Below are 17,576 nucleotides of genomic sequence, written 5' to 3'. Positions count from 1 at the left end.
CTGTCCAGAGGAAGGGTATACAGTACTAAAAATTCTCTCTACTTGTTAGTATGAATTGTTAATATTTAGTACCTATTGCATATGAGATCTGTATATTACTGTGTTTTCTGCATGTAATGTTGAAAAAGAACCAGTTAAAAACAGAAGTACAATTTTCCTACTTATTTATAAGTTGTAATGGGGTTGTATTCTCATATGACAATGTCTAATGCTTTAACATGTGACTGACTGCTAGTATGAGTGCTGACTTTTTTGTGTAATGTCAGTCCTGTTCTGACCATCAATTCAGGTGCACTGTGGTCAGATTGATTTCACTTCTTTATACTCATATATAGGTGATTTTCAGTCACAAATTGTGTAGTCATTAACAGATTATTACCATGTCTGTGAGCGGCAAAAGTGACGAGGATAATTTATCAAGCACTCCTACATCCCTAACATGCTTATCTTGTAAGACAGGGTTAATTGATGTGGATCAATTAGTCACTTATGAGGGCTTGTGTGCGAACTGTTTTGCTTTTCAGCAAAGTAAAAAACAGGAGTTGGTTCAACCACCAACAGAGCCACCATGGAATATGTTCGCAAAGACTCATAGTAACATAGTATCTGAGGTTGAAAAAAGACAATTGTCCATCGAGTTCAACCTATTTGTGGTCTCCTATGCATGATGATTTGACTAAAATTTCTGACTGATGCTGCTGTCAGCCGTTGCATTTTATCCCTATTTATAGTAACTATAATGCATGACTAAGCACCATACCCCTTGATATCCTTATCCATTAGAAATTTATCTAACCCATTCTTAAAGGTGTTGACAGATTCCGCCATTATAACTCCCTCGGGCAGGGAATTCCAAACACGTATTGCCCTTACCGTGAAAAAGCCTTTACGCCGTATTGTGCGGAATCTCCTCTCCTCTAACCTGAGCGAGTGTCCACGAGTCCTCTGTGTTGATCTAACCAAAAACAGGTCCCGCGCAAGCTCTGTGTATTGTCCCCTTATATATTTGTAGATGTTGATCATATCCCCTCTTAGTCTCCGCTTTTCCAATGTAAACATGCCTAGTCTTTCAAGCCTTTCCTTGTATTCCATCGTCTCCATGCCCTTAATTAGTTTGGTCGCCCTCCTCTGTACCTTTTCAAGCTCCAGGATATCCTTTTTGTAGTACGGTGCCCAGCATTGTACACAGTATTCAAGGTGTGGCCTCACTAGTGATTTATATAACGGGAGTATAATACTCTCGTCCCTAGCATCAATACCCCGTTTTATGCATGCTAATATCTTATTAGCCTTCTTTGCTGCAGTCCTACTTTGGGTACTACTGCTTATCTTGCTATCTATGAGGACACCCAAGTCCTTTTCCAGTACAGAATCCCCTAATTTTACCCCATTTAGTAGGTAGGTGTAATTTTTGTTCTTGTTACCACAGTGCATTAGCTTACACTTGTCTGTGTTGAAGCGCATTCTCCATTTGGCTGCCCATGCTTCTAATTTAACTAAGTCGTTCTGAAGAGACTCTGCATCCTCCTCTGTATTTATAGCCTTACACAATTTGGTATCATCTGCAAAAATTGACACCATGCTCTCTAGACCTTCTGTTAGGTCGTTAATGAAAATATTGAACAATAGCGGTCCTAATACTGAGCCTTGCGGCACACCACTTAGCACTTCAGTCCAAGTTGAAAAAGATCCATTAACCACAACGCGCTGCTCCCTATTATCTAACCAGTTTTTGACCCAAGTGCATATTGTGCTTCCTAGCCCTGATTCTTGTAGCTTGTAGATAAGTCTCATGTGTGGTATAGTATCGAACGCTTTGGCAAAGTCTAAAAAGATTACATCCACGTCTTTACCCTGATCTAGGTTTGCGCTTACCGTTTCATAAAAGCCAAGTAAGTTGGTTTGACAGGATCTGTCCTTCATAAACCCATGTTGATTCCTTTTAATGACCTTATTGACTTCAAGGAACTTCTGAATACTATCTCTTAGAATACCTTCCAATACTTTCCCCACTATAGATGTAAGACTAACTGGTCTATAATTACCTGGTTCAGCTTTACTTCCCTTTTTGAATATAGGCACTACTTCCGCTATACGCCAGTCTTTGGGAACCATACCTGATATAACTGAATCCTTAAAGATCAAAGATAGCGGTTTTGCCAGTTCAGAGTGAAGCTCCATTAGAACCCTTGGGTGAATACCATCGGGCCCTGGTGATTTATTAATCTTTAAATGTTTGAATCGGTCACAGACTACTTCCTTGCTTAAATAAGTACCTATCAGTGGGATATTCTCATTATTGAGATTGTGTGTCAGTCCCTGAAATGGGTCCTCTCTAGTGAATACTGTTGAAAAAAACTCATTTAGTGTGTCCACTATGTCATTATCATTTTTGCTTAAGACTCCCAACTTGTCTTTTAAAGGGCCTATACTCTCCTTCTTTAATCTCTTGCTATTAATGTATTTAAATAATTTTTGGGATTTGCTTTGCTTTCCTTTGCTACTAGTTTTTCAGTTTCTACTTTAGCCGCTCTTATTTCCTTTTTGCAAATTTTGTTACATTCCTTATAGTGCTGAAATTACTCTGCTTCCCCGTCAGATTTGTATTTTTTAAATGCTCGCCTTTTCTTGCCCATAAGTTCCTTAATCTTTTTGTTAAGCCACATCGGTTTATGATTTTTATTCCTTTTTTTGCTACTCATAGGAATAAATTTGAGTGTATTTTTAGCTAGCAGGAATTTTAGTACCTCCCATTTCTCCGTAGTAGTTTTTCCTAAAAACAAACCTTCCCATTCAGTATCCCTGAAAAATACCCTCATCTTTTCAAAATTTGCTTTGCTAAAGTTGAGTCCTAGTTGAGCCAGTATAGGGCTGTTTATGGAAACTGATATTGAATGTGACCATATTGTGGTCGCTGTTTCCTATGGGTTCCCCTACTATAATACCTGATACCAAATCCCCATTGTTTGTTAATACCAGGTCTAAGATTGCATTGTACCTAGTTGGTTCCTCAATTAGTTGGACTAAGTAGTTATCATTAAGTGTGTTTAAAAACATATTTCCCCTAGCAGTATCACATGAATCGTTTTTCCAGTTTATCTCTGGATAGTTAAAATCTCCCATCACTACTATGTCTCCTACTCCTGCTGCTCTTTCAATTTGCTTTAGTAACAATTCCTCATCAGATGCGTTGATACCAGGCGGCCTATAGCATACACCCAATACTAACTTTTTTATTCCTTTTTCCCCCGCATGCAATTTCTACCCATAATGTCTCGACAGTGTCTACAGTCCCCTCCTGAATATCTTCCCGTATATCAGGTTTTAAAAACGGCTTTACGTAAAGACACACCCCTCCACCCTTTTTATTTAGTCTGTCTCTCCTAAACAGTGTATAGCCCTCCAGACTGACCAATCATGAGATTCATCCCACCAAGTTTCAGTAATGCCTATAATATCATACTGTTTGCTTGCTGCAAGTATTTCTAGTTCACCCTTTTTACCAGTAATGCTTCTGGCGTTTACATACATACAACTAAGATAAGCATTTTCCCTTGCGTTAGGGACATCTTTCACCTTATGTAGCAATGATGACCTGTAATCATCATTGGTTAGTGCTTTGGTAAAATCCCTTTTAGTACCCATGTTAGTAACCTTACCGCCTGCTCTTACCCTCCCCCCAACTTCTCCCCCATTTCGTTTACTACCGCCATCCCCACTATTCTCACTGCATGACCCGTAGTTTCTAGCTAAACCCTCCCCCCAGGCTCCTAGTTTAAAATCTCCTCCAACCTTCTAACCATCCTTCCCCCCCAGCACCGCTGCCCCCTCCTCATTCAGGTGCAATCCGTCACGACAAAAGAGATGGCACCTGACTGAGGCTATCTTCAATAGCGGACAGGTTAGCTCCGGTAGCACCACCTCAGGGGTTAGGTTACACTATTAACCCATACATGCAGCTCCCTTCCTACGGCTTGGTTCCAGTAGCCTCTACAAGCAACCAAGGGACAGGTAAGACTAAGACAGATGCGTATATGTGGCAGACTACACAATATGATACAACAGATGATGATACAGTATATTCAAATACTCTGAAAGATGATCAGTCGCAGAGATTTAGTTCAGACGATGTAACTGAACTTATTAATGCTGTGAAGGCTGTTCTCTCTTTGAAAGAGCCAGCTAAAACAGTGTTAAAATCTAAAGCACCTGTGTTTAAACTAACAAAATCAGTGAAAACTGAATTCCCAGCGTCAGATGAACTGGCGGAAATGATGGATGAGTCTTGGGCGACGCCCAGTAAGAAATAGAAGATTCCGAAAAGATGGAATTCTTATTATCCATTTCCAGCTGCGGATTGTTCGAAAAGAGAAGTTCCTCCAAAAGTAGATGCACATGTTCTGCGACTTGTGTATAAATCTGCTTTACCACTGTCATCTACCTCACTAAATGATGTCACAGACAGAAGGGTAGATAGCTTTTTGAAAAACTTATTTTCTCTAGTAGGAGCAGTGGTAAGACCTGCTATGGCTTCGGCCTGGATAGCAAAGGCAATGGGCGAATGGATAGAGGAACTAGAAAATTATATCTCTTCTCCTACTTCGGAGCAAGAGTACCTTTTAAGCCGTTTAAGACAATCTGCCCAATACTTAGAAGAAGCAGCAATTGATATGGGTACAGTTGCTTCTAAAGCTTCAGCCTTGACAGTAGCCGCTCGCAGAGCAGTTTGGCTACGTACCTGGAAAGCAGATGCGGAATCCAAGAAAGAATTGGAAGCATTGCCTTTCGTTGGTAATATATTGTTTGGGAAACCATTATCTGATATCCTAGAATCAGAGGCTGAATCAAAGAAGGTCAGATTTCCGTCTACTTAGGGTTATAAGTCTAAGGGTTCAAAGTTTTGCTCATTTCGTTGGCAAAGCAAAGCGAAAGCTAAAGAGGAGTCTAAGCAACCCCAGTTCAAAACCAGGGGTAGGAAGCAGTGGGCTAGCAAAAAGCCAGCTTCCAAGCCTGAACAGAAACCATCAGCCTGAAGAGACGGGCCTCCGCCTGGAGGATTCCAGGGTTGGGGGCCGACTCCTTCATTTTGCACACATATGGCAGCAGTCAACAACAGATGCTTGGGTGCAGAAGGTGGTATCTCAGGGGTATGGGTTCCCATTCAGGAGGCAGCCTCCTCAAAGATTTTTTTGCACCAGCCCGTCTCGCATAGCGTCGAAGGCCAATGCCCTGCAAGAAGCAGTCCAAAAATTACTGCAGTCTGGTGTGATTGTCCCAGTACCTCCATCACAAAGGGGACAGGGGTTTTACTCCAATCTGTTTCTGATCCAGAAACCAAATGGGTCATATCGACCAATTCTCAATCTAAAAATGTTAAACAAATACATTTGGATCCCGAAGTTCCACATGGAGACGTATGTTGGCCATGGAACCGGGAGATTACATGGTATCTCTGGATGTACGGGATGCTTACATACATGTGCCTATAGCACTGTCTCATCAGTGTTACCTCCAGGAACATTTTCAGTTCCAAGCTTTGCCCTTCGGGCTAGCAACAGCACCCAGGGTGTTTACCAAGATCATGGTGGTTATGGCAGCTTGTCTGCGCAAACATGGGATAAGAATATTCCCATACCTAGACGACCTGTTAATCTTAGCACATTCGCAAGATTTACTCCTGAGCCATCTTCAACAGACAATAGTTTGTTTACAGAGACACGGGTGGCTCATAAATTGGGAAAAGTCGTCTCTGAATCCGTCACAGCGGATGGTTCATTTGGGGGCCATATTGGATTCAGACCTACAGAAAGTTCTCTTACCAGAGAAAAAGATAGTCAAGGTGCAGGTCATGGCTCAGGAAGCGTTGCACACCCAGACAATGTCAGTCCATGCAGCAATGCGACTGTTGGGTCTGATGGTATCAACCTTCGACATGGTGGAATTTGCGCAATTCCACTCCAGACCATTGCAGCACCTTATTCTGACCAAATGGAACGGAAATCATCAGACGATAAAAAAGCAGATGATAAAGTTTCCAGTAAACGTAAAAAGGTCTCTGGCGTGGTGGCTACAGACAGACCATTTAAACAAGAGGAGACCCTTTTGGATAAAAGAGTGGCAAGTCCTGACAACAGATGCCAGCCTGCAAGGCTGGGGTGCGGTACTCGGAAGCCTGTGGTTCCAGGGGAAATGGACCGCAAGGGAAAGTCGCCTGCCAATAAATCTGTTGGAAATAAGGGCCATTTACATGGCTCTAGTTCAGGCAAAGGACAGTCTGCAAGGAAGACCAGTCCAGATCCGCTTAGACAATGCGACAGCAGTAGCGTACCTCAATCATCAAGGAGGAACTCACAGCAAGAGACTGATGGAGGAGGTAACTCCCATTCTAAGATGGGCAGAACTCCATCTCCTAGCATTGTCAGCAGTGTTTGTCCCAGGTGTTCTGAACTGGGAAGCGGATTTTCTCAGTCGACACACCATTCAGGAAACCGAATGGGCATTACACCCAGAAGTGTTTCAGACACTAGTGAACAGATGGGGTCTACCAGATATAGACCTCATGGCGTCTCGTCTAAACAACAAAGTTCCAAGGTACGGATCGAGAACAAGGGACCCAGGAGCGGTCCTTGTAGACGCACTGTCAGTAGAATGGAAATTTCGTCTGGCGTATCTGTTCCCTCCAATATTTCTGTTACCCAGAGTAGTGAGAAAAATAAAGCAAGCAAAGGGAGCAATAATTCTAATAGCTCCAGCTTGGACAAGAAGGCATTGGTACACAGATCTGTTAAGAATGTCTGTGGAATCACCGATTCTGCTCCCTCAACGTCCAGATCTGCTAATGCATGGTCCTTGTTGCCACAGTCATCTGGATCACCTGTCTTTGACGGCGTGGCTGTTGAAACCTCTATCTTAGAAGCGAGAGGATTTTCGAAACAAGTAATCCAAACTATGCTTAGAGCAAGAAAGCCTTCTTCAGCTCATGTGTATCATAGAATATGGGAAGCGTATATTCATTGGTGTACTGGAAAAAATTTGAATCCAAGATCTTTTAAAGTTTCCAGGATTTTGGATTTCCTTTAAGCAGGATTGGCTAAAGGTTTGAAAGTTGCTTCCTTGAGAGTTCAAGTATCTGCATTAACTGTATGGTTTCAGCGAAAGATTGCTGATTTACAGGATGTACGTACTTTCTTTCAGGGAGTTGTACATATTGAACCTCCATTTGTTCCTCCTGCAGCTCCCTGGAATCTGAATTTAGTGCTTAAATTCCTCCAGGGTCCTCCGTTTGAACCGCTTAAGAGAGCAGATCTTAAATGGTTAACGGCTAAAGTGCTTTTTCTACTGGCAATGGCGTCAGCCAGAAGAGTGTCAGATTTAGGAGCATTATCGTGTAAGTCTCCTTTCCTAAGTTTTTTTCCAGACAGAGCAGTTCTCAGAACCAGATCTGGTTATCTTCCAAAGGTGGTTTCAAAGTTTCACCTGAATGAAGAGAGTGTAGTCCCAGCTTTTCAGGTACCGGGACTATCTGCGGGAGAAGCGTCGCTGGACGTAGCCCGAGCTTTAAGAATCTACATAGATCGTACTAGTGCCATCAGGAAAACAGATTCTCTCTTCATCCTCTACGGATTCCATAGAAGAGGATGGCCTGCTAGTAAACAGACGCTGGCGAGATGGCTACGAATGGTAATATCAGAAGCTTATTCTCATGCAGATCTCCCTACTCCGGCTAATGTCTCTGCACACTCTCTACACGTAAGGTAAGTCCTTCATGGGCAGCACAAGAGGGTGCTTCAGCAGAACAGATATGTAAGGCAGCCACATGGTCTTCCAGAAACACATTCATCAGACATTATGCCTTTGATACTTTTGCCTCTCATGACGTAGACTTCGGGCGAAAGGTCCTCCTGTGTAATCAGGAGCGTCCTCACCACTAAAATTGGCTTTGGGAATCCCAATGTTATCCTGTGGATAATCCTGTGGACCCAGCCAGAGAAATAGACGTTATGGTAAGAACTTACCGTTGATAACGTGATTTCTCTTATATCCACAGGGATCCCACCCTGACGCACCTGTTTTGAGGATCTAGACAATCACTAAACCTCTTCCCTCTTGTATGGAAGGGTGTGCATGTGTGGTGTTATCGCCTAAACAGGTCTCTACCTGATGCTCCTGCCTTAATCGCTGTGGAAAGAACTGATCTGACTGAGTCGGTGGGCGGGACTATATGGTGAGGCCCCGATGCATCCTGGGAGGCCAGAAAGCTCGTGACCGTGTTGGTGCCATTTCCGCTGTCGCTCAACCATATCCCAATGTTATTCTGTGGATACCTGTGGACATAAGAGAAATCACGTTATCAACGGTAAGTTCTAACCATAACGTCTATTTTTGTCTGAAATAAATACTGTAGTGTGGATTCTCTGGTTATCCTGATACTACAGTAAGGTCTCTTAAATGACCTTTGTTCTGGACCTGTATATATTAGTTACATGAAGTACCATTTCTAACTGGCAGCCAGAATATTAAATACACAATATTGAAATGTATTAATCTAGTTCAGTGGTTTTCAAACTCAGTCCTCAGGACCCCACACGGTTCACGTTTTCCATGTCACCCAGCAGCTGCACTGTGTATCACCAACTGTCACATTTTTAAAATCTACAGGGGACCTGAAAAACATGGACCGTGTGGGGTCCTGAGGACCGAGTTTGAGAACCTGTGATTTAGCTCTTCCTCCACAAGACTAATGAGACAGCCCTTTCTCCACTGCCAGAATACAATTATTTCTATGTTTAATACAAAATCCTAAGTGCCAGATCATAAGTGAGTTTGGTGCAGAATTTTATACATTTACAAATCTCTCCGCTGATTCTGTTTGATACCTGACACATTTCCCACATCACTGTTTCCTATTACATCATGCACTAGCTGACAACATTGCCTTATCCGTGTTCTCTACCTAGATCCGTGTTCCTGCCTTCTTGGATCTTTTCATGCAGTCCCTCTTTAAACCGGGTGCCAAGATAAACCAAGACCACAAACACAAATACATCCACATCTTGGCCTATGCATCCAGTGTGGTGGAGACTTGGAAGAAGGTGCGATACCTCCTGTAAATCTGTGACTTTATGTACTACTACTGTAGTAGGCAATGGGAATTTGAAAGTGAACTCCATGATGAGAAAGAGAAAAACTGACTTAGTTCTCCTATGTTAGTGGTTTCTGTGATTCTGGGCCAACTTGACCTTTCATGTCAGTACATTTTGTGACCACCTGCAAGTATGCTGGTGAGGTATCAGAAACATGACATGGTCATACTAATAAGGTAATTCACTGCTAGCACACATGGACCATTCCCCCAGTCAGTTTTTCTTTTTGTCAGCAGCAGTTTACATTACAACTCCAGAACGTGAGTCCTGGAGGATCATGGATGGGGTTGGGTACTATATCCTAGCATGCTGACGGTCCGAATCCCAACAGCACCATCCTGATGTTCAAAATCCCAAAAGATTTTGGTAAGTATTCTAACCCACCCCTCCGTAGCCTAACCCTCCCCTAGTGCCTAACCCTAACCACTTTACTTACTGTCGTGATCTGCCGGCATTCTGACCGTCTGCAAGCTGAGATATTGACTACATCCTCATGGAAGTACAGGTAGTGGAAGTTTTCTCCACAACCACAGAGTCTGGGAAATTCCTGCATGTCAGGGGAAGTAGTTTTATTCTTTATTGACCTAAAGGTAAACCCATCATTGAGGTTTAAAAGTCTGTTGTGTTCAGGTTTCCACTAAATGGAAAACATATATTTAATGGGTGTGGTGTGGGTAGCCACCATATTGCTGTTTTGGGCCCCACACTATACCCTCCATACAGAAGGATGGGTGAGCTTCAGTCTTCCTATTACATGACCTGATGTATCATGCTGTGATCTTGTAGTGAGGAAGTATTTAGGGCCTTATTTTGTTTCTGTGCAGGGTAAATACTGGCTGCTTTATTTTTACACTGCAATTTAGATATCCGTTTGAACACACCCCACCCAAATCTAACTCTCTCTGCACATGTTATATCTGCCCCCCTGCAGTGCACATGGTTTTGCCCATTAGAGAAAGATTTTGCTTTTGCGATCCACGCTGAATTAGGCCCTCAGTCTGTAATGGTGCTTATTAGAGAGTGTCTGTTCTGCTCTGTTGAAAAGACTAGGTGAATTTCAGTATACTTCAGCTGGCTTTCAGCAACAGGTAACACAGGGGACCCCTGGGGGAGGCAAAATTTGGGGAGATTGTCTAGCCAAAGAGTTGGTTTGGCCATACAAAAAAATATTTTTTTGTATTTCTTGATAATTTGGCTATAGCGTTTTTGGAGGATCTGGAAGATGTTTTGCTGAGTTCTCATGAACTAGCCCATAACTTTCAGTGGAGTAATTGCAAGAGAACATTCCTTATGTTCAAGGAAGACTGACAGAAGGAATTCTTAACCTCTTTAGTTATAAAATATCAACGTGTTATGCAGCACAGTCAATTGAGGGGATTTCTATACAACCAAATGACACATAATTATATCAAATAGAATGTAACAAATGGATGCGGCCAATTGAGCTTACAATCTTAGAGGTGTGGGGAATGTTTGATGCATAAGGTAGTGAAATAAGTTGTTGCAGATAGTGGGGGAAGTACGTGTGGCTACTATAAGCCACCAATAATAAAGTAGTCACTACCAAATGGCATACAGTGCTGTCATACTGTTTGAATGGGAAGAGATAGTGGAAGGTGGATATACATCTTGGCCTTTTCATTTATATTTACATATTTCCAGGGTTTTATGACATTTTTTTTTTTGCATGATGATGTGGGGGGCGGGGGGGGGGGGGGGTGTTAATCATTTGGAAGTCATTTTGAACAGGGGTGAAATATTCATGTGTCCATTCTGACAAGTAGAATCAGTGTCTTCCTTAGAGGATGCAGTTGTATTAAAGTGTTAAAGAATGCACTAACATTTTACAGATCAGAATCCTGATTAGGGGGTTATTCCGAGTTGTTAGCAAACAAAAAAAAAAGAGACACTAATGGGCAAAACCATGTGGCACTGCAGGTGGGGCAGATGTAACATGTACAGAGAGATTAGATTTGAGTGGGGTGTGTTCAAAATTTAATCTAAATTGGAATATACAAATAGAGCAGTAAGTTTTTACCCTGCACAGAAACAATATAACCCACCCAAATCTAAATCTCTCTGCACACGTTACATCTGCCCCACCTGCTGTGCAAGATGGGTTTGCTCAATTGCTAGTTTTTTGGGTTTGCTAACAAGTCTGAATAACCCTTTTAGTCCTTAATTCTCGTATGAAAATTAAGTGACCTAAAAAAGTTAAGTTAAAAAATTGTCCATTACACTACAGGCTACATAAATATATTAAGCTGTACTTGAAGGTAACCCTGAGATGGACTTAACTGGTTTTCTGTGCTATAGTCATCTGCTTGTTGTGTTTTTACTGCAGAATAAGAGAGTGAATATTAACAAGGATGAACTGAAATCCACATCCAAGGCGGTGGAGACTGTCCATAACCTGTGCTGTAATGAAAACAAAGGAGCATCAGAGCTTGTTGCTGAACTCAGCACCTTGTATCAGTGTATCAGGTTAGTGGTGATGTCGCAGCCATGGGATAAGGGAGAGCGTTGATGTCATGAGATGCAGGCTGCAGCCATGGCAGTTTTAATCTATTATGTTTTTACCCTAGGTTCCCAGTTGTGGCTATGGGTGTTTTAAAGTGGGTGGATTGGACAGTGTCAGAGCCCCGTTATTTCCAGTTACAGACGGATCACACGCCTGTACATCTGGCCTTGCTGGATGAGGTAAACTATGGGGACACATTTAATTTTAAAGTCAAAATAAACAATAGCTTTTTATTTTATTTTTATTTTTTTATAGGGATAAAAATGAAAGTGATTATGCTTTTATTAGTTTTATTTTCTTCTTTTTATTTTTTTTTTTAATTGGTTAGCTGTTTTTAACCAGAAAGTCTCCTGTTCCCAGTACTAACAGATTTAATGTAAAGTGGACAGTCCCACTGTAACACTTCAGTGGAGCTCTATGGACTTTTTTTTTTTTACAAGTTTAAATTGTACGGCAAATAAGATGGTATGTGCGTCCAAGGGAATTTTGTGATTGGTTTTCTGAATTTGTTACTATTTTCTCCCGTTTTTGCAGATCAGTACTTGTCATCAGCTTCTACATCCGCAGGTACTGCAACTGCTTATTAAACTCTTTGAAACAGAGCACTCACAGCTGGATGTTATGGAGCAGGTAAGTGACTGTGGTGTATACTGGGCAGATGCTGTACATATGGGTGGTCTTCTGTATGCCGACTGACGGGATCCCGGCGCACAGTATACCGGCGCCGGGATCCCGACACCCGGCATACCGACACTTATTCTCCCTCGTGGGGGTCCACGACCCCCCTGGAGGGAGAATAAAATAGTGTGGCGCGCCACCGTGCCCATAGCGTGGCGAGCGCAGCGAGCCCACAAGGGGCTCATTCGCGCTCGCCACACTGTCTGTAAGCCGGCGGTCGGGCTCCCGGTATGCTGGTCGCCGGGAGCCCGACCGCCGGCATATCGTAGTGAACCCATACATATATCTATTCTGTTGCTGTACCTAACCTACCAGCAAGCTGTCAGATATGTTGTTCATTAGTCTGACTAGATTTACAGTTGTATGCCCTTATTTATCAATGAGTGATAAATTGCACCAGCCAGTCCGCTCCTAACTCTCATTTTTTAAACCCAGCCTGTGACATGGAAGTTAGGAGCTAATTGGCTTGTGCAATTTATCACTCATTGATAAATAAGGGCATTAATATCTACTCTTGTTGCTGTTATGGGTTACATCAGGTTGTTAAGTTTATCAAGAAGGCTAATCATGATTCACTTGTCCTTGCCATAGCAGATAATCATTTTGTAATGAATTAGTAATGTTATTGGGTCTGTGGAAATAGTGTTATAATTAAACCCAAGCTGTAGAATCCCTTAGATCATTGGGCAAGCATTGGCTCTGAGAGCGTTCACCTACAGCTCTGACCTTTGCAGTACTTTAATGGTATAAACCAGCTAATAAGAGCAGCCAGCTTCATCACATGATCTCCTCTGCACAGCCCTATGATTTCATGCAGTACGTTATCTGAGGAGAGACTGCAGAGTTGCGTGCAACGCATCTTCCAGTTGTTCAGTGTGCATGTGTCAGCCATGCATATGCAATCAGGTGCAGCTACTGGCACTTGCTACTGAATGGGTGACATGGAACATCTGCAGGTGAGCTAAGTGTTCTGAGGGAGTGTGGTAGATGGAATCGCAGGCTGTGTAGGATGTACATATCCAGAGATGTGCCTCATTTTGGACAAATCTTTTGCACCAGATATAAGGCATGTGCAAGCGCACGCTGATCGTGTTAACTGTTACTTGTATGCAACTCCACTTAGACAGTAAGCTTGTTTTAGGTAGGCCCTTCTTTACTTTCTGTTTCATGACATGGCATTTGTTTTTTCTTGATCCCCCTCAGTATATAATGCTGCATGATATTTTGATGCTTTATACATAAAGTGATACATTTTGTGATTAATATATCCCAAGAACATGGATTTACATTAAAAGATTGCATGTTATTATCATTAGGCAACTGAATGATGCATCCCACCAGTAATGTGATGTTATTTAGTGTTGCCAAAGATCTGCTATTGTATAATGACACAAAGTTGGAAACTGCTTATTCTGCGGGGCTGCTTCCTGGCAGGGCTGTCCTAGATGCAGAGGAGTCCCAGGAAAATCCCTGTGCAGAGGTTCTGGCTTGTGGGTGCAGCTACCTAGGATTTTGTCCCCTAGGTTGTTATACATCTTTAAGCAACATTGATGGGATACTACAATGATGACTTCACTAACCATCAATGAGATAAAAATATTTACCTGATTTGCACACTTAAATGTCACGTGTGTGTAGGATAATTGTGGTCACTAAAAGATTCCCTAATCATTTGAAGGTTCAAGTTCAGATGTTTATAAATAAATTGCAGTACTTTTTTAACCTTAATTCTTTGTAAGGATATTCATATGCCTATCCCAAGCATGTTTAAATTGATCTACAGTCTTAACCTCTACCACCTCTAATGGGAGGCTGTTCCACTTATCAACTACCCTTTCTGTGAAGTAACTTCCTTAAATGTCCCCTGAACCTCCCCCCCTCCAGTCTCAGTGTATGTCCTCTAGTTCTAATACTTCTCTTCCTTTGAAGAATGTTTCCCTCCTAAACTTTAAGACCCTTGATATATCTGAATGTTTCTATCATGTCCCCCCTTTCCCTTCTCTCCTCCAAACTATACATGAACAGATATGAGTCTGTGCTTTCCTCTATATTAGTTGGAACTAAAGAAGACTTTGCTGGACAGAATGGTTCACTTATTGAGCCGAGGTTATGTTTTGCCCGTTGTCACTTACATCCGCAAGTGCTTGGAGAAACTTGACACAGACATCTCTCTCATACGATACTTTGTAACAGAGGTGAGTTCTAATAACCCATATCACAGTTCCTTTCCTGTCTTGTACATGGCTAGATTTCTGTTTTTTTGCAACCTCCATTCTCTAACCAGGTCCTGGATGTCATCGCTCCACCCTACACCTCAGATTTTGTGCAACTGTTTCTTCCCATCCTAGAGAATGAAAGTATAGCTGGCACCATTAAGACGGAAGGAGAACATGACCCTGTAACAGAATTTATAGGTAGGAAGTCCTCAAACACCAGTGCCACCAGTTTGATTTTTGTTTTCTAATTACCTAGCATAGATTTAAAAGGCATTTTTAACAAGATCCTAACTGTCATTTTTTGAGCACAGCCTGTAACATGGCAGTTAGGAGATGATTGGCTGGTACTTTAATTCCGTCCAAGGCTTAGTAAATAGACATCATTGTCTGGTGATCACACACACTGCAGCGGATGGGTAACTCTGTCCCAGGGACGTGCAGTCAGGGGAGGCAGTGCCTCACCTGTCATTTAATGATTAAAATAATACAAAGAACATATTTTTAACACACATTCTGTGTTATGAATGTGTTTTGTATTATAATAATCAATTTTGTTGTTCAAATGCAGCCACATTTGTTTGTGAGGCACCGAGAGCGCTGCCTCACACTTACAATATTGAAGGAGCTGAAGCTGTGGGCAGGCAGGGGGCGGGGACAAGCTACGGGCTGTAAAAGCCCATTGAAAAAAAGCATTAGCAGCGGCACTAGTATAAGTGCCTCAGCCAGGGCCGGCTACTGGAGAGCGCTGCAGGAAGTCCAGGAAGCTCTGCATCTGGCTCCCGGCAGTGTCGCACTCATGTAATAATGACGCGACAATGCCTCAGAGCAGCCGGGACAGCAGGAAGAAGACAGCCATCCTCAGTAAGTACACCGTAGTACTGGCTGACAGTACCTGGACCCATCCCCCCCCCCCCCCCCGCCCCGCATAGCCCGAATATTTAATATTAAAGATGGAGACAGGCAGCTGTGCACTGTCTCCATCACAGAAAAAGCCGCGTACGCGGAGCGGCGGCAGCAACAGAGCGGCAAAAGGTAGCACTTACTCGAAGCCACAAAAAAATCCTGAGGAATAGGATTGGCCCCATAATGTGAGATGAACCAATAGTTATGAGTGAAGCCTACAAAGTCACTGGGAACTAATGACAACACTGAGGTATGAGGCACTCTGTACCTCGTCCCTCATTGATGTTGCAAGTTCCTAGTGAAACCCAGTCTGCCTTCTCATTAATATTGATTCAGCTTACAAAATGACTGTCTTCATTATATGTAGGCAACTAGTAAACTTGAAAAATTGATGCGTTTTGAACAAATTTAGTAACAGACCGTATGAAAGTTATACAACAAGTGAATAATAAGGTGTGTAGCACATGACTGGGGGCTGCATAGGCGAGCTGTGATTACTATCAAACGTAGTTTGTCATTGGTATTTTTCATTGCAGTTGCAGGGCCTATAAATGAAATATTGGCTAGAATTGACTTCCATGTGAAGCCCGGTTGCGCACATATCGGCCACTTACGATGTGGCATTGCACCTTTATGGGGTGAAAGGAAAAACATGCAATGCTGGTTGCAGCTGATGATTTGAATTCCCTAAATTGTCATTTCAGTCAGGTAATCTAGCAGTTCTGCTGTGATTGTTGGCCCTCATTCCGAGTTGATCGCTCGCTAAGGGTTTTCGCAGAGCAGCAATCATGGCAAAACGGGGCTAATCTGCGCATGCGTATGCACCGCAATGCGCACGGGCGTCGTAAGGGTACAACGAGCGACGTGGTTTTGCACGGGTTCTAGCGACGCTTTCAGTCGCAGTGCCGAACACAAGGAGATTGACAGGAAGTGGGAGTTTCTGGGTGTCAGGATGTCTGGAGGGAGCTGCTGGCTGTGCACGCAGCTCCCTTCGTCCTCAGGCTCACAGTTTCAAAGTCAAGTATCCATGCCATGGAGGCAGTGTATTAATGTTAACTAGGAGGAAGTGGTGTGGGGGAGTATTAATGTTCTCTAGGAGCCTGTGGGGGTATTGGGCAGTGGGGGTGTACTAAAGTGTCGCTAGGAGGGGGTGTTGGGGTGTAGTGAAATGTCTCTAGGATGGGTTGTTGAACTGTGGGGTTGTATTTATGTTTGCTAGGAGGGAATAGTGTGTGGGGCAGTATTAATGTTCTCTAGGAGAGTTGCTGTGGAGTATAGGTGTATTAATGCCATTTGGGGTGGCAATATAGTATTGTTGTCTGGGGTAGGGGGGTGTCTAATAATGTTATCTTTAAATTGGTGCTGAGTGTATTAATGCTGTGTGTGTGTGTGTGTGTGTGTGTGTGTGTGTGTATATGTATATATATATATATATATATATATATATATATATATATAATATATACTCCTCGCTACAGTCCGGCACTCTCTCTCCACCTGGGAATCTGCTCAGGTGCCCTCCCCAAGGAGTGATTCTCCTAATACAGTCGCAGAAAGGAGGCGGCACTCAGAGTCTCAAGAACTTGGTGAAAAACCGACCCGTGTTTATTTCAACGTTTCGGGGGACGGACCCCCGTCTTCAGGAAACACACAACAAGTGTATCACACAGTGTATTTAAGTTTGTACACTGTGTGATACACTTGTTGTGTGTTTCCTGAAGACGGGGGTCCGTCCCCCGAAACGTTGAAATAAACACGGGTCGGTTTTTCACCAAGTTCTTGAGACTCTGAGTGCCGCCTCCTTTCTGCGATAATATATAATATATATATATATTATAGGGGGTCATTCCAAGTTGATCGTAGCTGTGCTAAATTTAGCACAGCTTCGATCAGTTACTCAGACATACGGGGGGACGCCCAGCACAGGGCTAGTCCGCCCTGCATATCTGGCTCACCACCCCACCCCCAGCAGAAGTACAAAATCACCGCACAGCGACAATGCTTTTGTACTTGAAGAGTAACTCCCGGCCAGTGCAGCTCCTGTGGCTGGTCGGGAGTTACTCCCTCGCAGCCCGGGTCGCAGCAGCTGCGTGTGACATCACTCATCCACTGCGG

The 17,576-nt window shown here is 43.0% G+C and overlaps 1 protein-coding gene across 1 annotated transcript in view; it reads left to right on the top strand.

Annotated features, from left to right (window-relative positions):
* NELFCD (negative elongation factor complex member C/D) overlaps window positions 1–17,576 on the top strand; it is a 74,371-nt gene that overhangs the window by 54,129 nt on the left and 2,666 nt on the right. The window contains exons 9-14 of the mRNA XM_063959382.1: window positions 8,958–9,092; window positions 11,488–11,627; window positions 11,729–11,843; window positions 12,199–12,294; window positions 14,397–14,537; window positions 14,627–14,756. Of these exons, the coding sequence (XP_063815452.1) occupies window positions 8,958–9,092; window positions 11,488–11,627; window positions 11,729–11,843; window positions 12,199–12,294; window positions 14,397–14,537; window positions 14,627–14,756 (757 nt within the window). The remainder of the gene's footprint in view (window positions 1–8,957; window positions 9,093–11,487; window positions 11,628–11,728; window positions 11,844–12,198; window positions 12,295–14,396; window positions 14,538–14,626; window positions 14,757–17,576) is intronic.

Source organism: Pseudophryne corroboree, chromosome 3 (assembly GCF_028390025.1).
Source record: "Pseudophryne corroboree isolate aPseCor3 chromosome 3, aPseCor3.hap2, whole genome shotgun sequence".
Taxonomy (NCBI): domain Eukaryota; kingdom Metazoa; phylum Chordata; class Amphibia; order Anura; family Myobatrachidae; genus Pseudophryne; species Pseudophryne corroboree.
This window is presented reverse-complemented; position numbering and strand designations above follow the sequence as displayed.